Source organism: Typopeltis vanoorti, chromosome 18 (genome assembly GCF_054136105.1).
Source record: "Typopeltis vanoorti isolate ZY-2024b chromosome 18, IOZ_Tvanoo_1.0, whole genome shotgun sequence".
In the NCBI taxonomy this organism is placed as follows: domain Eukaryota; kingdom Metazoa; phylum Arthropoda; class Arachnida; order Uropygi; family Thelyphonidae; genus Typopeltis; species Typopeltis vanoorti.
This window is the reverse complement of record NC_143566.1, coordinates 69,719,717-69,741,843: the sequence shown is the minus strand read 5'-3', so window position 1 is coordinate 69,741,843 and position 22,127 is coordinate 69,719,717. Positions and strand designations below refer to the sequence as shown.

The following is a 22,127-nucleotide window of genomic DNA, read 5'->3' as shown; positions in this document are numbered from 1 at the left end:
AGAGAGAGAGAGAGAGAGAGAAAGAGAAAAGCTTCAACAACATTACAACATTTGGGTTTTCTGCCGAGACACGCAAATCTGAAATTAACTTCGTTTAATCGGATAAAGAGGGTGGTCTTGGTCATCGGCGATTTAGGAGCGGGGGGGGGGAAGCTTTATACGAGTTTCAATGTGAATCTAGTTATATTAAAAAAAGTATGAGTGTGCATTCTCTTAAAACAGGATTCAATTTCAATCTTAATTCCGAAAGTGAGTTAGTAAATAAAAAATTAAATAATTGTCAGCATCAAAACACGTGGATCTGTTAACAATTCAATAGGTAGTGATACACCATTCTGGAGAATGATTGGTTAATACCGAATCATGTGATCAAAATGGAAATCTTATCGCGTATATAAAAAATTATATAAAATGTACAGAAGTCTATATATTTATATATCACAATGTAATGTACCTGCTCTAGCCATAAATATTGTTACCACTTTAACGGGCACATAAACCTTTAATCTAACAGTAAATCATTTACAGCTTTCAGCACATATAAACTACACGTATAACATCGAGTGCATACAGCAGCACTCGATGTTCGAAATGTTCCCCTTTTACCTTCACACACGACCAATATCTGTGAGGCTACATAGCGATGAGGGCACGCACAATTTCCAAAGGAAACGCTGCCCTGCTCGCTCCAAATCGATCATCAGGAGATGATGATGATGTTGGAGTGTGGTTTCTTGTAGGTGACTCTCTCACGCTCTGACCACAATTTGAAGTCCAATGGATTCAGATTGAGATTTCCAGATGGCAATAAGATGGTGATATGTCAGGCATATTTGCTTCCCACCACTGTTGTATGGTCCTCGCCTTGCGTGTAGAGGCTGAGTCCTGTTGGAAGCTTCACTGCCTACCATGAAACAGGTGTTGTTCAGGGGGTCATACCATAAGTTCCAGCATGGTGGCTTGATACCATGCTGGAACCTGCTAAAAGCTTTGACAAAGGGTTTAATCCTTTCTCGCAAAAATGCAACTTGGAAACCCCTTGATACGTCACCCCCAAACACCAAACCATCACGGCCCCGAAGTGATGGACTCTCTGAATCCTGGGGTATATGGCATCTACTGTGCAACCATTCAGAGCATCTACCTGTTCGCTTTGGGGTTAAACGACTCTTCACTGGTGAAAATCTTCTCATCTGTGAAGAAGGCATCTCCGGGTTTGTTGTTTGCGTACCACCAGAGAACTGCCTTGGATTTTATAACCCTCTGCCGAATAAGTTGCGATGTTAGGAGATGTCCAGTAGAACAACGATAGACCCTCATCCCCAAGTCACCAGTTAGTACACTTGAAATTGTTCTGTGTGAAACATTCATTTCTCGCGACAGCACTTTCTGCGTTCTCGGAGGATTACGGCAGAGGCCTGCCTTCACTGCCCTAAAGGAGTGTTCTAGGTTCGATTCTCGTCACCGACGTGAGAAGCTTAAGGATCTTTCTCAGCCATAGTCAAGTTAGCCGAGCAGGGTTTTTTCCACCAGTTTATCTGAGGGTTTTCATCCCGCAAGCAAACCGGCCTTGCTAATACACGGATTACAGTCAGGAATACTTAAGACCCAACCATAGGCCTGATTCGTCAGCTATGCTGGTCCCGAGCCCGAATAAAATTTGGGGGGAATTGAGATGCTGCCGTATTTCCCCGTAAAAGGTGCCTCACGGCCGTTATATCATCATACGAATAAATAAATTAAAACTGCCCTGAAAAGCTGTTGCATCCTAACACAGTGTGGTCGACCTGTGTTAGGATGCAACAGTTTTCTCAGTTTTCTCTACTGAGAAACTTGCGAATGTTGGCTGCGCATAGCGCCACTAACGGAACTGAGCTAGCGCAATTCTGTGGCCTGCATGGTGTTGTTGTGCGAAGTTGTAACTGTATTTATGGCAAACACTGTGTCTAAAATAATATATAACAATGTTAGCATTTATATCCGGTATATTTACTACATGGAGACTCTTTAGTTGGACAAAATCACAATTTATGATTTAACACCTCGAATAGCTTCGTGTGCGTTATCGTATATAGTATACACTCCTGAAGGAGAATGAAATACATTTACTTCCTTATTACTGATTGCAAACTATGGTCGTCGAAGTCTCTCTATCTTAAGCTAACTGGCAGATGTCAGTGAAGTTACACAGATCAGCTTATTGATGGTTTCACAGATTTATTGTCAAAATTTATTGCGATTGCCATCTTCTGGTTTGTACAGGAAGAGGGATTCCAAAAAACGGTGAGATTTCAGGATGGCTGAGTTGATGTCCAAGCCACGTGAGTTGTAGTTTTTTTGACTATACTGACAAGTGGTTCTTGCTTAGCCAGATTTAGCACGGCAGAGTTAGTGACAAGGTCCATCCAGGTGTATCCAAGGATCAGTCTGAGACATCTGTAGTTTTTTGGTACTTATTGTCCAGGTTTGAGAACCATACAAGAAGATGGATCTATGTAACTTCACTGACATCTGCCAGTTAGCTTAAGATAGAGAGACTTCGAAGACCATAGTTTGCAATCAGTAATATTTGGCTCTAGTCTTCATAGCAAACTCCGCTCCATCGAGAAATCATCGTTAATATCATAATTTTGTCTTTAATGATATTAACGATGATTTCTAGATGGAGCGGAGTTTGCTATGGAAGACTAGAGCCAAATATTTATGTTTTCTAATATCATTTTCTATATTGCCGATGTACGATCCAAGATATTGAAAGTCCTTTACTCTTTCTAAGAATTTATTGTTGATATGAAGAATAAAGTTTTCACAACCTATTGAGAATATTTTGGACTTTTGGATGTTGATCTGCATTCCAATAAGTTTAGCCTGTGCCTCTAGTAGATTGCGATGTTTTTGTGCCTTTGTTGGTTCTGTATCAATATGTAAAACATCGTCAGCAAAGCTAAGATCAGTCATTTGCATTGTGTGGGCAGATGTTTTGGGTGTACAACAAGAAAACTAAGTACCAAAAGACATAAGCGATGTTTTCACATATGATATTCGTGATATATTTACGGCTAGCGATGGAATTCGTGAAATGTCCGATATCGATATGGGTGAAGTTTTTGAATAAATAAAACCAGATTTCTTGAAAGATAAGTCCTTGCTAAACTGATTGAAGTTTTTTAACATTTCCGGTGATCCCTTGAATATCCTCTGGAAGAAATTATAACCAATCAATATTTCAATAATATACATGAAAATTAAATCCGGGTATCTAATAGAATCTAACAGGTTCGCACACAATGTAAATTAACACATTCCTATAAAACCACCGGTTACAATCAGATCACTTCCTTCCGGTATCTGTTTTGCTCAATCGTCTAACCACATCCCTTCAAGATGGTAAGCCATCAATGTTTAGATGATTCTTTGAGATGGCGGGGAGTTAGACGACTTGAAGCCAAGCAGTCAGGCATTTGACTTGACGTCTCATGGAGTGTTTTCTCGGCTCTTTGAAAGCAGTTTCCGGAGGCAGGAGCCATTAGCAGAAGAACTAACCAAGGTCGCCGGAGGACCACGTCAATCAGAACAGACCTCTAAAAGACGGAACCCTAGAATGTCCTGAGCACTTTTTTCCTGAGGCCGCTGATTGGTCCAGATTTTCTTTTCATGCATAGCAGTGACTGCCCAACACTGTTCAAGTGGTTCAGGAGTATCTTAGCACTAAGTCTTAAGACTGCCATGGCCAACGCGAATCGCCAGACTTAATTTCGATCAAACATGTGTGGAACGCTTGTCTTACGACTGTCGTCGCCAACACGATCACTATACTTAAATTCGATCGAACATATGTGGCACGCCACTGGGGTGGGATTGTACTGCAGGCCGATAGCCCCGTCTCACTTGGTAAACTAAAGTCTGTTCTGGTGGAATAATGGGATTTTTTACCCCCACAGAATCTTATAGACCCTTACATCGAGAATGGTCCACCATTATTAGACTTCTTTAGCTGTTAGAGGGAATCATACTCCGTACTGGTGTCATGTGACCATGTTTTCAAGCATATATATTGTTCAACTTCTCTAATTCCTATACATCTCAATGTAATGTCTCTTATATATGTCCGACGTTTTTTCCTGTCTCTTAATTTCATTGATATTCAGTTGTATTCACGTTTGTCCAACTTAATCGCAAACTACCTCACGTTTTTGAAGTGTTTTGTTACTATTTTCGAGGGGTGATTTTATTCAACGGCCAGCACCTTAAACTACTGAACAACTTAAATAACTTTAGAAAAACAGATTCCCTGTACATGTTATTGAAGTATATCTCCACATAGCCTTTAAGGAATGCGGACAAACTACTTGAACAGCTTACGTAATGACATTCGTCACCTTCTTGTGACGTAGGAATCTGCACAGATACTGAATGAACGAGAATGTGCTGACAATTCGGATTGCAGTAAATCCAAAAACCAATGGCGTTACAATAAGATCAAATGTCATGAAGGATGGGCATCGGTTAAACCGGTTATTTATGTTTATAGTTTGGAAGCTGTCCGTGCGGTTAGCCTAGTGGCTTTGCGCTTCGCAACCATATGCCTGGGGAAGGAGTGTCCTGGGTTCGATTCCCGTCACCGACGTGAGGAGCTTAAGGATCTTTCTCAGCCATAGCCAAGTTAGCCGGTCTTGGGATTCGAAAATTCAAATTTTCGAATCGGGCACAAAGGGATCGCGTGATTCAACTCAACAGGATAAAAGGCTTAAAGCTGCGTTAAGCGAATTGTGTTTGCAAGGAAGCTCTTTTCACGAAGGAATAAAGTTGCGAACTTGGATGTCTTGGAATGTCTCAAAGGCATCATCTAAACTATTTCACGTGAGGAAGAATTACTGGAAACTTTGAAGAAGGCTGCAGAATTACTGATATTGCCAGAGATTTGGGAATCTCCCACACCGTTGAATTCAAGGCTCTCGGCATTCAACCAATGGAAGGTGTTCCAGACGTTTGCTAAGAGGTCCTGCTCGCTCTACCACAGAGCATGAAGACAGATTTTTGGTTGTAACGACAAAACATAATCGATGCAATCTTTCAAGCCCAAGTACGCGGATATCTCGACAAACTGTGGCAAGAAGTCTGCGACAAGTATACGCCAGAGGCCTTCATTTTGTGTTCCTTTAACCCCGGCTCATCGTCCAGCACGTTTTCAGTGGTCTTGTGTCCATGACAATTGGACACCACACCAATGTAATGTGCTCTTTACAGATGAGGGTCGTTTGAGTCTTTTCCTCCCATTCTAGACGACATTTGATCTGGCGTGAAAGTAGTACCATCGCGAGAACGTTCTTGAAAGTGATTGATACAGCGGTGACGGGAGTCATGGTAGAAGGAGACATTATGCTTAATGGGCGCAACTACAAGTGCTGGAAAAAGGGACTATGACTGGTGAACGATATTACGACTTCAACGTCATGTTCGATTGTTCTGTGGTGCTGCACGCGAAGATTTCGTTTTTATGAATGACAATGCCGCATCGCATCGTACATACAAGAGCAGTGGACATACTGCTGAATGTCCACATTTTTATGGACATTAAATTTATGTCCACATTTGGATGTAATCATGAAATTTTTTCATGTACAAGTAAAAATGTAGCTTGTCCTTAGGTTTTGGACACCAGTGTATTAGGAAGGTAGTTGCCTGTTAGCATTCAAGAACGTGTGAGGAAGGCTAATCTAAAGGTATGGTCACTTAAACTGAATGGGAGAGGAATGGTTGAACAGGTGTTTGATGCCAAGAAGGAGACCCACAGGAAAATCAAGATCTAATTGGATTGCTTCAGTCAGAAGTGCTTTATTTAGATACGAGAGTATTGAAGTCTTGGGGGGATCACAGACTAATTGGGAGGAAAATTGTTGATAGAAGATGTAGTAATAATGTAAAGTTAATCAAGTATTACTATCATACTATCCAGTAAACCCCTTGATACAAGAATTCGATTATAATTATGAATATATTATGGTTAAAACTCTCCCTTAAGGACTCGTGTTAAAAAAATCGACTTTCATCATCATAGGCTCGATGTAATTAGTGAGGATAGCGTTCTCGTAGCTCAGAAGAGTTGCGTAGATGTATGCACATTTAAAACAATCAAGCGCTCAAAAAAAAAAAAAAAAAAAAAAAAAAAAAACTGAAAATTGTTTCTTAGCTTTTAATAGTTAAGATACACATAGCAAAGTTGAAATTCTAAATCTAATTAGCAGTGCTAAATAAGAGAATCAAACAATTAGAAACATACCAGCATAGATTGTTTTTATGGCCCAGGCTAATAACATCAACAGTAGCCATCTTGTCTTTAGCAACGCAATTCCTAAAAAAAAAAAATAATAATAAATAAATAAATGGAACGTTTCTACTGCTTGTACATTGCATCAACAACGTACCACAATCAATTATCAAATCATTTAATTGCCACGGACGTCAGTTTCATTTATCTAATGGTATTAGTAAAGATAAATATCTACGTTCCCTCCCCAAGTCCACCAAATAATCTTCCAATCAATGCTATTGACCCTGAGTGTTTGAAATAATCAGACACCTGCAAGTTCATGAACCTTTCTCTGACTTGCAGCAAAATACAGCATTGTGATGAACCATAAAAGGTCTTCTTCGTATCATTGTGTTTGGCTTGTTTTATTACGGATGATACAATCTGTCTTATTCACTAGATGGCGCTTTGTGTTCAGTGTATTAAAAAAATAATTCAAGGTTCGATTACTCTTTTAAAATATGTGAGAAAAAAAAAGTGTTTTGCTATCAAAGAGAAGAACGATAGGGGGAAAAAACAAGAGAGAGAGAGAGAGAAAGATAGCAGAATTCAAATGCCATGCATCAATTAGTTCAGCCAGTTGCAAATGACAAAAGCAACAAAAAAAAATAAAAAATAAAAAATCTACCGAGTCATTAAAATGAAAATCAACCTAAAAGAAACAAAAAAAATAAGTCTACAGATTACGCATCATGCACGCTATTTACAGTTTTTCTTTAATTATCCCAATTGCAACGGAAATTGAGAAAATTTATTCAAAAAAGTAAACTGTTAACATCTAAAAACCAGAATATCAACATACGTTTGTAGTTCAACAGTAGCGTAGCCATCTAGTGGCCACTCGATCAACTATTACCTTATAGACATGATACAACCCGTATTATTCTCAATCGGTTCAATCACCCTATATGTTCTCTCCATTACTTGATGCCAGTAAACAAATCGAAAAATTAAAATAATTATGAAATAAAACAGTACGAAAATAAATGTTAAAGTTTATAAATCAGAGGATTTTGTGTGTGTGTGTGTGTGTGTGTGTGTTTCAACTCTATTCGACTGTGTATCCAAGTAAGCTAGAAAGTCGTTAAAATGGGATTTCTTGCTTGGAACTATTAACCAACCATAATTATAGCTTGGGGTGTGGAGTTTTGCATTTTTCATTAGCTAGACGTCGTAATGTCCTACATTACAGTATACATCTATGTTTCTCTCTCTCTCTCTCTCTGTCTCTCTCTCTGGCAATCTTAGGGAATAGTTTAAACGTATACGTGGGTTCACTTAACATTGTGATTGCTTACATACGGATCTAACGCACCGATATCTACGGGTATAACTCAAAAACCTAAATGTGACTAGCGGAAAGAGAGAAAGAAAGAAAAAAAAAAAAGAAATCCGTTGGTCTCATTTCTGTCTAACATCTGGTGCTTGTAGAGCAATAAAAATTGCATTATTTACAACTTCTTTGATGCCGTAAAAAAAAATTGAAATTTTAATGCGATGTGTCCATAATGTGTCTTATTTATGACGCAAATTTGACTGCGCAAGGAATTAAGTTTAGCAATAGAACGAAGAAAAGAGAAAATGGGAGAAAAAAAAATCTTATCCAAGACGTTATTGTATTTAATGTTCAGCAGTGAGCGTCTTATTTTACCTGTGCAATGAACACTAGAGCTCAGATATCCCCCTCTAATGGTACTTACTTACTGGTAGAAGGGCGCTGTAAGCACGTTTCTTTCGATAGAGAAATAACCCTACTTCTGAAGAAAGTGTAAAAACCTGCTTGAGATGGAGAGAGAGACAAATGGGAGGTAGCCATTATGGCTTTCAAATACACTCCCTTCGTTACACTAAAGTGGAAAAAAAAAAAAAAATAGGCACTTTCTTGTTTCACAACATTAGAGAGGAAACTGTCCCAATTTAAATGTTCTGGAACCTCTTTTCAAGACGCCTTAAGGATTAGTTACGAAAATGTAGCTTTTTTTTTTTTTAAGGATAGCTTACGACTTCAAGGAAGTTGGGCAATCAAGAAGTTAGTGAATGGATCTTGGCCATCCCTCACCAAAAAATGTTTTTAACTTACGATCTAAATGTTTCGTGGTTGCTAATCTGATAATTTGTAGTCTGGCTTTACCGAAGTAAAGGCAAAGAGAAAAATTTTAAAAGGAACCAACACGTTTTAGTCTGACTATTGGGATAGAAGTCACTAAGACCTCTTACCAGTTATGTAGAATCATTAGGTCGGAGTGGAAGAAGGTTATAAAAGAAAAAAGAATGAGACCCATCTAGCGGTGATAGATCTGTTTAAAAGCTCAAAACTATGTCACAGATTGTTACGTAATGGTCGATGCATAACTGTGAAAAAATAGATTTTAAAAATGCTGATTTTACCGATTAAAATCAACCGAGATAACTATTATAAAGAGAATATATTCTATTGAATAATTACACGTATTCTTTAGTTGATTTGTTTCCCTTCTGCAGAGTCTAAATTTCTATAGGAGACGGCTAACTCGAAAGTACTTAAGAATATTCTAACGATGAGAATTCCTTTATAATAAATTTAGTTGAATCCTTTATTCAAGTGTAAGCACACAAAGTTTGCGCCTGAAGTATCTTCAGGACTGAGGCAACTCGTGGTAAAGGTGGACCAAGCTCTCATCACTCCTTGTCTAAATGTGACTAACGGAAAGAGAAAACGAAAAAAAAAAAAAAAAAAGAAATTCGTTGTTTTATTTCTATCCACCATCTGGTGCTCTGCAAGCACCAGATGGTGGATAGAAACGAGATCCCATAATGTCCGCAAGGAGAAGTTAGTTTAATCCTTTATCCAAGTGTGACTTTGTTTGCATACACTTGGATAAAGGATTAAACTAAATTTATTATAATCTAACCAAGTGGAAAATAAACTTCCAACATCTTTATCCCTTCATCTGAATGAAGTAAATCTGTGTGGATAGGGTGTTATTGAGCTAAAAGCTCTAGTTATGACTGGGTAATGGCAATAGCTGAGCCTCAGTTAAAACTTCATTGGCTACAGCATTGCCATTCGTTACCATGGAAGTCCTAAAAAGGACTTTTTAGCATCTCCTTTCATTTCCATCCTCCTTTAATTTAACATAATAGTCCTTATAAGGACTGGCTTAAAGGGACGAAGCAAGAATTAGAGTACAGTATAAGGATAAGGTGTTATTGAGCTATAAAGCTCTGATCATGGCAAGAGTATAACAGTACGACATGCATGAGCTACATTGGTGCTATTCTTATCCTTATAAGGACTGGCTTAAAGGGGAGAAGCAAGAATGCTTTTCATCTTCCCCGTTATCTGTAGAGGACAGTGTAGGGATAAGGTGTTATTGAGCAATTAAAGCTCTGATCATGGCAGGAGGGTAACAGCAATAGCTGAGCCTCGGTTAGAACTTCATTGACTACAGCAATGACATCCATTACCCTCCAAGGGTATTAATCACCGCATCAAGATCAATCAAGATCAATCTGCACCTCGCTGTTCTTATCCCGGCAACCACACGGGGATAATACAATAATTGTTTAAGAATAAAAATGGTGTGCTTGAATATGTTTGGGCGCGTACAAACTGTTTACACAATTAATATATATAATATCCTTTATTTTTTTTTATTTTTTTTTTTACATATGAAATTTTTAGAAACACCGATTTTTACTTTATTGTACGATTTTAGAAAAATTATTATAATGAAATCTTTACATTCTTAAAAAATTTATTGTAAAATTTTGGAGTTTTACAAGAACGTTTGTATAGGTGAATTTTAATTAAATTTTAAAAAAAGTTTAACTTTAATCATTTAATTAATGCAATAATAACGTTTAACATAGAGAAATTAATAATAATTTCAGAACCGGAAATATAAATTTCGAATAATAATAGAAACTCGATTAATTTCTCTTTTTGTTTAGAAAAAAACTAAATATTTCGACATTTATGTTAATCATTCGCATATTAAGTAACACCATCTAGCGGCGAAGCGTTAAACAAGTAAACAGCGTTTGATTAGCCTATCGAAACCTGCTTGTTATCAGTAACACAAAGCGAAAACTGACGCAACTTCTAGCCTTGAGTGATCGAAGCCGATAATTTCAAGAAGTGTCATTTGCTACTTCGACGACTAAATTATTAATTAATATGGCGTAACGAATCCTTAATTATATTATTAATGATTAAATTAATAAAGCAGCCACGATTTAAAAGATGAACAACAAACTCTAGCGAAAGTTATTAGGAACTAAATTGCCCCATCAGACTTGATATCTTAAACGGCAGTTCTGCTAACTGCTTGATCTAGAGAACTATTCTTGGATGTTTTGAGTGGACTACAATCACAGAGAGAGAGAGAGAGAGAGAGAGAGAGTATAACGAAATTAAATAGTTTGCATACGAAACAGGCGGACTGTTTCCATCGTCTCTTATTACAACCGTTTCGTTTCGGTATAATTACATGGCGTCTGCTGGCTGAGATATTTTATCGATACATAACGACCCTCTTATGGTATTAAGTGCTTCAATAGCTGCATTGGGGAAGGTGCAATCGGCAATTGTTGTCATTCTGCTACCCTCGACAAAGGAGAAAGCAACGTAGAATGTTTTGCTCGCTGAGTTATTATAAATTCCATTTCACACACACACACACACGAACACGGTCGTGTATAATGAACTAAAACTTACGATTGTTTCCCGAAGTACTTGGGAATTATAATTAAGGAAAGTTTATTTTTAATTTCTAAAACATGTTATCGATTACGAGTCGTAATGTTGTTTTGGGTAAAATGTCTGTTTTAAGGTTTTTATTAAAAGCTTTTAGTTTTCATCTTTTAAAACTGTTGTCGACAATGGTTATATTTTGAGATAAAGAAAACTTCAGTTTGTAAGAAGTTCAGGATAATTCTTTAAAAAAAGATAACGAAGGCATCGACAACAGAAGTCAAAACTAACGTTTATCCTTAGCAATAGCAGAAGGTCAAATTTAGCCTTTGCATAGCAGAAGTCAATTTCCCATTTACCTTTGTGAAAGCGGGAGGTCAAAACTTAATTTTTTTGGAATTTATCAACAACAGAAGTCAAAACTCGCGTTTAGCCTTAGTAATAGCAGAAGACCTAATTTAGCCTTTGCATAGCATAATGTCAATTTTAGCCTTTACATATCAGAAGTCAAATTACCATTCAGCCTTTGTGAAGGTAGGAGAACAAAACTCATAATTCTTTGCTTGGAATTTATCAACAGCAGAAGTCAAAACTCGCGTTTAGCCTTAGGAATAGCAGAGATGAAATTTAGCCCTTGTATAGCAGAAGTCAAATTCGCATTTAGCCTTTGTGAAAGCAGGAGGTCCAAACTCATACTTCTATGCTTGGAATTTATCAACAGCAGAAGCAAACCTCGCGTTTAGCCTTAGCAATAGCAGAAGACCTAATTTAGCCTTTGCATAGCATAATGTCAATTTTAGCCTTTACATATCAGAAGTCAAATTACCATTCAGCCTTTGTGAAGGTAGGAGAACAAAACTCATAATTCTTTGCTTGGAATTTATCAACAGCAGAAGTCAAAACTCGCGTTTAGCCTTAGGAATAGCAGAGATGAAATTTAGCCCTTGTATAGCAGAAGTCAAATTCGCATTTAGCCTTTGTGAAAGCAGGAGGTCCAAACTCATACTTCTATGCTTGGAATTTATCAACAGCAGAAGCAAACCTCGCGTTTAGCCTTAGCAATAGCAGAAGACCGAATTTAGCCTTTGCATAGCATAATGTCAATTTTAGCCTTTACATATCAGAAGTCAAATTACCATTCAGCCTTTGTGAAGGTAGGAGAACAAAACTCATAATTCTTTGCTTGGAATTTATCAACAGCAGAAGTCAAAACTCGCGTTTAGCCTTAGGAATAGCAGAGATGAAATTTAGCCCTTGTATAGCAGAAGTCAAATTCGCATTTAGCCTTTGTGAAAGCAGGAGGTCCAAACTCATACTTCTATGCTTGGAATTTATCAACAGCAGAAGCAAACCTCGCGTTTAGCCTTAGCAATAGCAGAAGACCGAATTTAGCCTTTGCATAGCATAAGGTCAATTTTAGCCTTTACATATCAGAAGTCAAATTACCATTCAGCCTTTGTGAAGGTAGGAGAACAAAACTCATAATTCTTTGCTTGGAATTTATCAACAGCAGAAGTCAAAACTCGCGTTTAGCCTTAGGAATAGCAGAGATGAAATTTAGCCCTTGTATAGCAGAAGTCAAATTCGCATTTAGCCTTTGTGAAAGTATAATTTGTTTGAAATTTCTAACCGCAAAGAAAGCCCGTATTTTGCCTTTGATCATTGGAATAGTAGACGATTAAAATTCCTATTTTAACTTGGAAATAAAAAAGAAAGCTGTAAAATAGAGCACTTTGAACTTCCCCTAATAAGAAGAAAACCTTAATGGTGGGAAGTTAAAAATGCTGTTCACTCTATTACTTCCTGGGATCGTCAGTTCGCTCTATTACTTGCACTGATCGTCGGCTACACTTTTTCCTTGTCGGCCTTTTCTGAACACTGAAAGACGTCATCCATTTGTGTGCGATAAACAAAACCTGAATTCTACACATCTAATGAATGCAGGAATTCGGATGCTTCTATTGCTCGTGCTCTGATGTAATTAACTGACGAAACGCTATCATTATTTTACGTACAGCCTGTGTTTTGTCTTCAAATCGTGGGTTCCGCCTGGGAAAAGTTCGCAAGACATTTCCAGAGGCGATAAGTAGAGAATAGAGAGAGAGAGAGAGAGAGAGAGAGAGGAATGATAAGTATTGAAGGAGGAATAATGTAGAAAAAAAACGAACAGAACAGGAATTTGAGAAAGATAAAACGAAAAAGAAAGCGCATGAGAAACTGAAGACGGAATCCGAATAAAATAAAAATAGAACACCGGGAAAGAAAAGTAAGAGAAACCGAATCGGAAGGTAGCCGAAGAAAATAAGGAAAAACAATTGAGATACAGGCGATAGAAAGAAAGAAAGATAAAAAAATAAATGAGATGAGAGAGACAAAGAGATGGGGGGGTGGACATTGACAGTTTGCACACAGCTCAGCTAAGGGAAGCGAGACAGAGAACCAATAAAGTGGTAAAGGAAAAAGACTAAATAGAGAAAATAGGATGCGGAAAGAATGACAAATAAAAAGTGAAGTGAATATCAAAGGAGAGAGTGAAGGAAATGAACGAAAAATTCAGTTGCGGAAATAACAGAGGAAAAAAAGGATCATAAGTAGAAGCATCGACACAAACAGGGATGGAAAAAAATTAAACGGTAATAGAAAGAAGGAATTAGGAAATAAACAAGAAATATGCAGAAAGGGAGATAAAAACAAAACAAAAAAACATACACACAAAGAGGGAGAGAGAATAGAAAGAAAATAGATAGAAAGAGGAAAAATAAGACTTTTAGAGAAGTACAGAGAGAGAGACAATGAAAATAAGAGTGAGAGAAAGAGAAAATAAAAACAACACGGAGAGAGTAGGAATATAAGAGCATAAGAGAGCGAGAGAGAGAGAGAGAGAGAGAAGGGAAATAAGTCTGGGAGAAAGACAGATAAAGAGGACAAGAAAATAAAATAGAAGGACAAAGAGAGAAGGAAAATAAAAAACAGAGAAAGAAGAAGAAAGTCACTAAAGTGAAAAAAGCGAAAAAAATAGAAATGAAACAAAAGAATAAAAAAAACTGCATTAGGGAAAGAGAGAGAGAGAGAGAGGACATGGATGGATAGATTTCGATAATTGTTCAGCTGGAAGAGGTGCCGATAAGCGGTAATGAGAGAAAGTTGGTATTTAATGGAGAGAAAGAGAGAAGAGAGCAAATTATCAATCACGTGACCAGCGTGTGTGACAGATAGCATCAGATGCGATGCAACGTGGACGATGATGAACCAAGTGATTTGAGCGGTGCTCTGCAGTTGAGAGCGACGTCACCCGCTCTGGGAACAAGGTGACCTTCCTCACGTATTCCATCATCAGCTTTAATTTATACGATGTGAAAAGAGTGATGAATTACGTGCCTTCACCCTCACAACCCCCCTCATCGATCAACATTCCGCAGCCAACGATGCTCGAGTCCCGTTTATTTGGCATTTTAAGCCCCCCCCCCCCATCTCTTCTTGCAGCAAAATAAAGCAGATCGTGGGTTGTACGAAAGAACAAATAAAACCCCTCATTCTCATCTCTAACATCCCTCCTTCTTTATTAATTCTACGGCACTTTCTATGCCTGCGGTAGCACCCGCAGCATCTCCATTGGTACCAGAAAGTCATAAGAAATCGCAAGTAAAATAGCACTGCATGGAAGAATTGCGAAATTTGTATAGTAGACATTGCCGTAAGCTTCTAAAGGTATCATCAACATTCGCATACTGTTAAGTAAACCATTACGTTTATTAAAATAAACACGAGTTTATCAGATTCCTACGTTTAGCAACAAAATTATTATTAGAAAACAGAGCATTGACAATAAAAAAAATTGTTATAATCTCCTAATAAATTTGAATGTTTATCAATGCTTATGATATTGACGAGAATGAGTAGTGAAATGCGCATGGTCATTACAATTGTTGATATAACAATGACGACAATATATTGATGAAATGTACACGTGCTAATCTTTACTATTGTTTGAAGTGATATTGACAAGATTCCATTATTAGACATTATTAGTATTATTACTAAGTCGTTGTTTTTAATAATGTGTCAATTCTTATTAATATTGTGTTAGTTAAACATAATTAAAATTTATATTAAAGTATTCGTCAATAAAAACAATCCTGCAGCGTCATCTGTCGACAAAAATGCACATGACACATGATTTTTTTTCCAACTAATTGAACTCAGTAATTATTCAGTGAACTCACAAACTTAAGAGAAGATATTTTAATAAGTATTTTACTACCCTTATTGTTGCTGCCAGCAAAGTTTAAATGACACCGTGCAAGGTTCGTCACATAAAAACGGACCAGTGTCGGTTGTTAAGTATGCAAACTGTTGTCATTCATTATTTATGGGTTCGTTGCTAGGAAGCAATCTTAGCTTTAATCTCGGCAATAACACCATACCAATAGTGATGGATAAAAACGCCAGCAGTGTTCGACTTATGAGTTATTCACGCCCAACACCAGATGTCGCAAGTGTATATATGTGTGTGTGCATGTAGCAAACATTGGCTCTAAAGAGATCCCAAAACTCTCGGAGTTCGAAATTACTTGCTGGCAGAAAAGAATTAATCTCATGTTGTAAAGGGTCGCTCATCGCCATTATGTCGCTGTGGGGATGTCGGAGGCAGGAACGCAACGAACAAAAACGCGAAAACAAAATGATGAAGAGAACTTTGCTGGCAAAGGGCCCCCATCGGTGTGCACCCGACAATTCTGGAGGGTTATGAAGACTTTTCCCTTATTAACGACCCTGGGTTAGAGGTTGGGCTAAGAAAAGGGTGTCGACATAATAACAGCGTTCTTCATTGTTTACGTTGGGGGGAAAAGATGGACCTGTCTTCTGCAAAACTTATTTATGACCCCACGGGGAGTCGTATACACGTTATGAGGAGAACTTTGCTTGTTGGCTTCTCTTATCTGTTCGTTCTATCTTGCTACTCTCTTTGGCTTTGATATTCTTAACTGTGCCTTTTGTCTCGTTTTTAAATCCTAAGTGCTACTTTAATGTAAAGAATGCCCTAAACGTGTCGGAAAAGGTGAACGATGAACTGGGAAATACATATACGACTTTTCCCCTAAGTATGAGGGGTCTTCAAATGATTCAAGAATTATTGGAGAATTAAGTTATTATGTTGTATTTCTGTACCTGAAATTAATTTTTAAAAAAATTATAACCTTTTTCATAAAATGTCACACCTAGACTAATTATTAAAATTCTGCGGCACACTAAAAATATATTTTTTTAATTTTTTTTGACGATCTGGCAAATAATAGGCATAATTTTGATTGATTTACATACAGAAGATATTAATAATAGTAATTACTTATCCTTGTTGGAAGCTTCAAGGAAATGAATGCGCAAGTTACGACATTATTTCTTCCAATTAATTTGCTTTCACAAATCTCGCGGCACACCGGTTGAAAATTATTACACTTTACATCTAGAATCGGAAGTACACATTATCAACAGGGAAGTTATTTCCCTGCTATTGACTTTATATGGTAGGCTTAAAACAAATAGTAAATGCAATGTTAAAACTAAAATTAAGGCTGTTTTGATGTACTGGTAATTTTTAGATGACAGAAAAGACATCTAATACTGTTGTAATTCGTAAGGGGGTCCAGAAGGAATGTGAACTCAATGCCTTCTTACCATTTTTGTAAGATAAGCTGTTCTAAAGAATTTTTGCGGATGTTTCAAGTCATTGCTGTCGGATTACCTCGGTGTTCGCTCTACTAGTTTCGCCATAAGTTTTCAAATTACCATTTAACAAAAAAAAAAAAATAATAATTGGCCCAACAAGAAATAAATTAATAATAAAACTATTATGTTCGCTATTCAGTGTTCGCAATTCTTTTTGTTTGTTTCTTTTTTTTTTTAATTAAATTTAATTTTTCGTCCTTCTTCCAGTATTGTAAATTGTGTACTGTTCGTGAGATAGTATCAAGGAAAGATAAATAACAGACTAAATTAAAAAAAAAAAAAAAAAAAAATTGAGTACAATTGAGAATGTAGCTGTAGCTCAACAACAACAACAACAAAAAAGGTCGAAATTAACGTAATTAATTATGGATTGTGGGAGTCCAAAACTCAAATGCGTTTTCTTCATTGCGAAGAATGTCGTGAAGAGTATGTGAGGTGTCGCACATGATTGAAGTGTGACAATTTAGGTAACTTTGAAATACAGTGCAGCTCCCTTAACATGAGACAAAAATGAAGTATTTTTCGAACATGTAGGACAATATTAAGAAATACGAAAACAGCCTGCGAGTTCCCTTTTCTATACCATGTATGGTAAGTGAAATATTTTGTCTGTTCATAAAAATATATTGGCTTATCAATACTTATGGCTTATTTTGCCTATTTTCAAAAGGAGTTTCTCTTTTAAAAATAGACAAAATAAGCTTAATTATTGATAGCAGTTTAGAAGATTAACATGGAAAAAATTTTCCAGAAAAATAATAATTTTTCTTGTATACTTTAAATATAATTAAAATTATTAACAAAAATTTAAAGTTATTAAAAGTATTATTATAGTTTTATTAAATATTATTATTATGATGATGATGATCTGAGACCTCCAGGGAGTCAAGGACTCATCGACGGTGGCTGTAAATTACCCAACCCAGCTATCATACCTTCCCTTAAATTCATTTACACTAGATGCGCTCACTATCCGTAAGGGCAAATTATTCCACTCACTCACTGCTCTCTGGGAGAAAAACCTAGCTCTTACCCCTTTCTTGACTGAGAACAACCTTAACTTCCATGGATGCCCCCGTGTTCTCTCCCCGCCTTCCCTATAATGAAAAATTTCATCATTTGAAATGCTATAATACTCATTCAAAAGTTTACAGACCTCTATCATATCACCCCTCTTTCTCCTGTTAACCAGAGTCTGTAATCCACATACTCGCAATCTGTCCTCATAATATAAATCCCATAATCCGGATATAATCTTTGTAACTCTTCTTTGCACCCTTTCCACAGCTCCTTTATCCCCTTGAAACCCTGGAGACCAAATCTGCGCACAGTAATCCAGCTGTGATCTTATCAAAGCCTTATAAAGAGGCAAAATGACTTCCGTATCCTAGCATGTGAAGGTTCGCTTCAACATAACAATTATCCTCTGAGTTGAATTTGCAACTTTTGTTATGTGACCTTTGAACTTTAAATTCTTATTCACCAATACACCAAGATTCCTTGCCTCTTCAGTTTCTGGTAGCATAACCCCGCTAATATAATATGCCGCTGGAACTCTAATCACGCCAAAGTGCATAACTTTACACTTACCAACATTAAACTGACAGCCATTTTCGCTTGCCCAGATTTCCAGTCTATTCAAATCATTTTGTAATTGCTGAATATCAGTAGCATCCCTGATTGCTCTGCCTATCTTCGCATCATCAGCAAACAATTGCAAATCTGATGATAGACCCTGCTTGATGTCATTGATGTATAGATTGAACAATAATGGCCAAGGACTGAACCCTGAGGTACACCACTGATTACCTTAAATCTGGCATATTCACACCCACTTTATACCACTTTTTGATATCTGTCTGTCAACCATCCCCTGATCCAAGTCAATAGATTATGTTCCAATCCCATATTATTAACTAATATCATAAGAAAACTATTACTTGAAATAATTATTTGAAAAAACTGTAATAAATAAAACAGTAAATCCTCTAAATCCTTATAGAATCAATTCCTCTAGTTCAATAGGCGGAAGTTTTTTAGCCCTATTTTTTTGGAAATCGGTGGAAGGTTGTCACCTTTTCATTGACAACTCAGGCCATGGCTACCGACCATTTGAAACGCAGTGGGGATGAGAGTATAACTGCCAAATGACGTAATATCGTGATCCTATATCCTAACACTTGTATTTTGTCTGAATAGCATAGTATGGATTTTACGACTGCTTGCTTAAAAATTCTGAACATAGGCAAGAAAAAACCCTCTTGTCTGTATTAAATATTAACAAACTCAGGAACGAGTTAAAAAATACACCATTAGTAGGCGACTATACATTTCACAATTAGCTTTTTTTTTTTCTAGCGAATTAGCATTATGAAACTAGAAACAACACCTCAAAACGACACAGGACCAGTTTAAATAAATGGCAATCAGATAATTATTATAATATAATTAGTCTTTATAAATGACCTTGATTCTCTGCACTCTGTTTACATAATGAAATATGTTTTACGCACCCTCAGAGTAACATAGATTCAATTCTAATTCAACTTATAAAAAAAGATTGATAAGTATTCCCTGTCAAAATAAAGTCTACTAGTAAAAAAAAAAAAAAAAAAGCAATTTTTGTCCAAATAATTGTTTCTCACAATGTAAATATGAGGATGGTCTGAAAAGTTCTCGGCCTCGACCACAGATAGCAAGACTATCGGAAAGATTTTTTTTTTTAAGTTGGTACATCTGTCATAAGCATCCAAGTGAAATTGCAAGTCATGCTATCAAGTAGTTTGTTTTATACAGCTGTCTGAAGTCTGAAGTGTTGTCTGTATCCCTTGAAATGGATAAAATTGAGTATTGTGCGGTTATAAAATTCTTTGTAAAAGAAGGTTTAACGCCAAACGAAATTCATTCGAAGTTGATAAAAGTTTATGGGCACTCTTCCCCTTCGTTTTCGACAATTAAGAAATGGGCTGCCGAGTTTAAACGTGGCCGTACCAGCCTTGAAGATGATCCACGTGAAAGACGTCCAAAAAGTGTAAAAATACCAGAAATCAATGATCAAGTGCAGGATATGATATTCGATGACTGGCGAGTCAAAGTGCATGAAATTGCTGAGACTGTAGGCATTTCAAAAGAGCATGTAGGGTATATATTGCATGAAGAATTGCAAATGAAAAAGCTTTGCGCAAGATGGTTACCGCGCTTGCTCACAGCAGATCAAAAACTCACTCGCATGAAAATCTCTGAACAGTACTTGGAGCGTTTTAACAAGAATAAAACTGATTTTGTGAATCGATTTATTACTATGGATGAGACTTGTATTCACCATCACACTAGAATCCAAACAGCAGTCAAAACAGTGGATAAAAACCGGTTGTTCAGCGCCAAAGAAGACAAAGTCGGTTCCATCAGCAGGAAAGGTCATGACATCGATGTTTTGTGATGCCTAAGGCATTTTGTTTATTAATTATCTTGAAAAGGGTAAAACAATAACCGGGAAATATTATTATTCTGATCTTTTAAAAAGACGAGCGGGAAAAAAAATTCATGAGAAAAGACCCATTTTACAGAATAAAAAAATCATCTTTCATCAGGACAATGCACCTGCCCACGAAGGTGTTTTAGCAATGGGAAAATTAAAGGATCTGCACTATGAATTGTTGGAACATCCACCCTATTCCCCAGATTTGGCTTCTCTCTCTTTCCAAAACTAAAACTCGTCCTCGCTGGTCAGCGTTTATCTTCGAATCAAGAGGTAATTGCAGCTGTAGAGGGTATTTTGCGGATCTTACTGAGAACCACTACAGGGACGGGATAATGGTGTGCTGGAGCATCGCTGGAATAAATGTATTAGTCTTAAGGGAGATTATGTTGAAAAATAAAAATAAGTTTGAAATTATAAATTCGTTTTTTCATTGTTAGGCCGAGAACTTTTCAGACCACCCTCGTAGTGTGCAGAGCTATTAGTCTGCATGCTTTGTTTCCACCTCTGCCTATCTATCTTTACGTCTCTTTTTTACTCTCTCTCTCTCTCTCTCTCTCTGTCTCTCTCTCTCTCTCTCCAAATATCTTTAAATTTTGTGACTGTAATTCATAAATTCAGTAAGATCTTTCTGCAAATAATAATAATCACTCCCGAATAACAGCAAATAACTTCTTCCATCCTTATTTCGGTCCTGATCTGTTGAGAAACAGCATGAAAGGGAAACTGTATTGTTCAGTTATGTGAACCAAACCCTCTAATTACCGACACCAAATTCATCATCTCGGTAATACAGAATGCAAACATTCTAATATAATCTCGTATCAGCCCACAAGAGAAAAGGAAATCTCCAATAAGAATTTACATTATCGGTAATTTATTCTCTTAAATTCTTCGTTGTAGTTTGTCTTGAAAAGACTAAGTACACATCCTAAATCCATTAATCAAAGAGGTCGACACAAAGAATTCTATTCAATCATTTGCTTTCAGTTTTGCCTGGATGGATGTGTGAATACCCCAAGTTAGAGTTTCGACACACGGAGAAGCAATGCGATCGCTTTCTCGGTGACAGAAACATTACCATACGCGCGCGCGTGTGTGTGTATGTGTGTGTGTGTGCAGAGGCTACACCGGAGAGAGAGAGAGAGAGAGAGAGAGAGAGAAAGCGACCTCTTGTGAATTTGCAGAAATTGCGACCGAACTAATATGCTACTCAAATACGTGCTAATTGTGACGAAGCACTCGTAAATCATGTTGTAAACGTACACAGAATCGCCAACTGTCAATGTCTAATAATTACAAGTATTACTTAGACTCACCTGAAACTAGTAAGTGTAATATTATGTTAGCATTATATTATGTTAGCACAGCAGAAGACGGCTAGTTCACATATTAATGTGAACTGACAGCTAATATTCTTTGTCTTAGTTTTATTTGATTACAAGCCCACAGTTGTAAATTTGGACTCTGTAAAAGTCCTCGTCTTATGGTGGAAATTATATTTCCATTTAGATTAGGTGTACACTCACGAACCAAAACATTAGGACTATCCATCCTGTCTCCAGCGGTATCTTGATATAGGGATTGTTCTCGTGGACACCACTGGGTTCTCTCATCCCCAATGAACTCATTTTAACCACTAATTCTTACCTCTGGATTCTTTCGGATTAGGTATTTCCGTTTACGTGACAATATGGATCAATGGATCTGAACTCTTCCAGCAAGACAATGCTGCCTCATCTCACATGGTTCGTTGACATATTCTGTCTGGTTGTCCAATATACTTCAGGACACCTTTCGTCGCCTGGTGCGGTCAATGCCAAGATGGATAAAAGCGATTATATCGAACGAATAAGGCCCAATACGCTATTAGGTAGGTAGTTATAACATTTTAGTTAAGAAGTGTATATTTCACGATTTCTAACGCTTCTATGATG

General features: G+C 37.0%; 1 protein-coding gene across 2 annotated transcripts in view; it reads right to left on the bottom strand.

The window, feature by feature from the left end:
- Positions 1-22,127, bottom strand: part of LOC150096756 (uncharacterized) — a 90,251-nt gene that overhangs the window by 33,886 nt on the left and 34,238 nt on the right. For both annotated transcript variants that reach the window (XM_090408428.1, XM_090408429.1), the window contains exon 2: positions 6,281-6,352. In XM_090408428.1, coding sequence (XP_090264554.1) covers positions 6,281-6,352 — 72 coding nt within the window. The remainder of the gene's footprint in view (positions 1-6,280; positions 6,353-22,127) is intronic.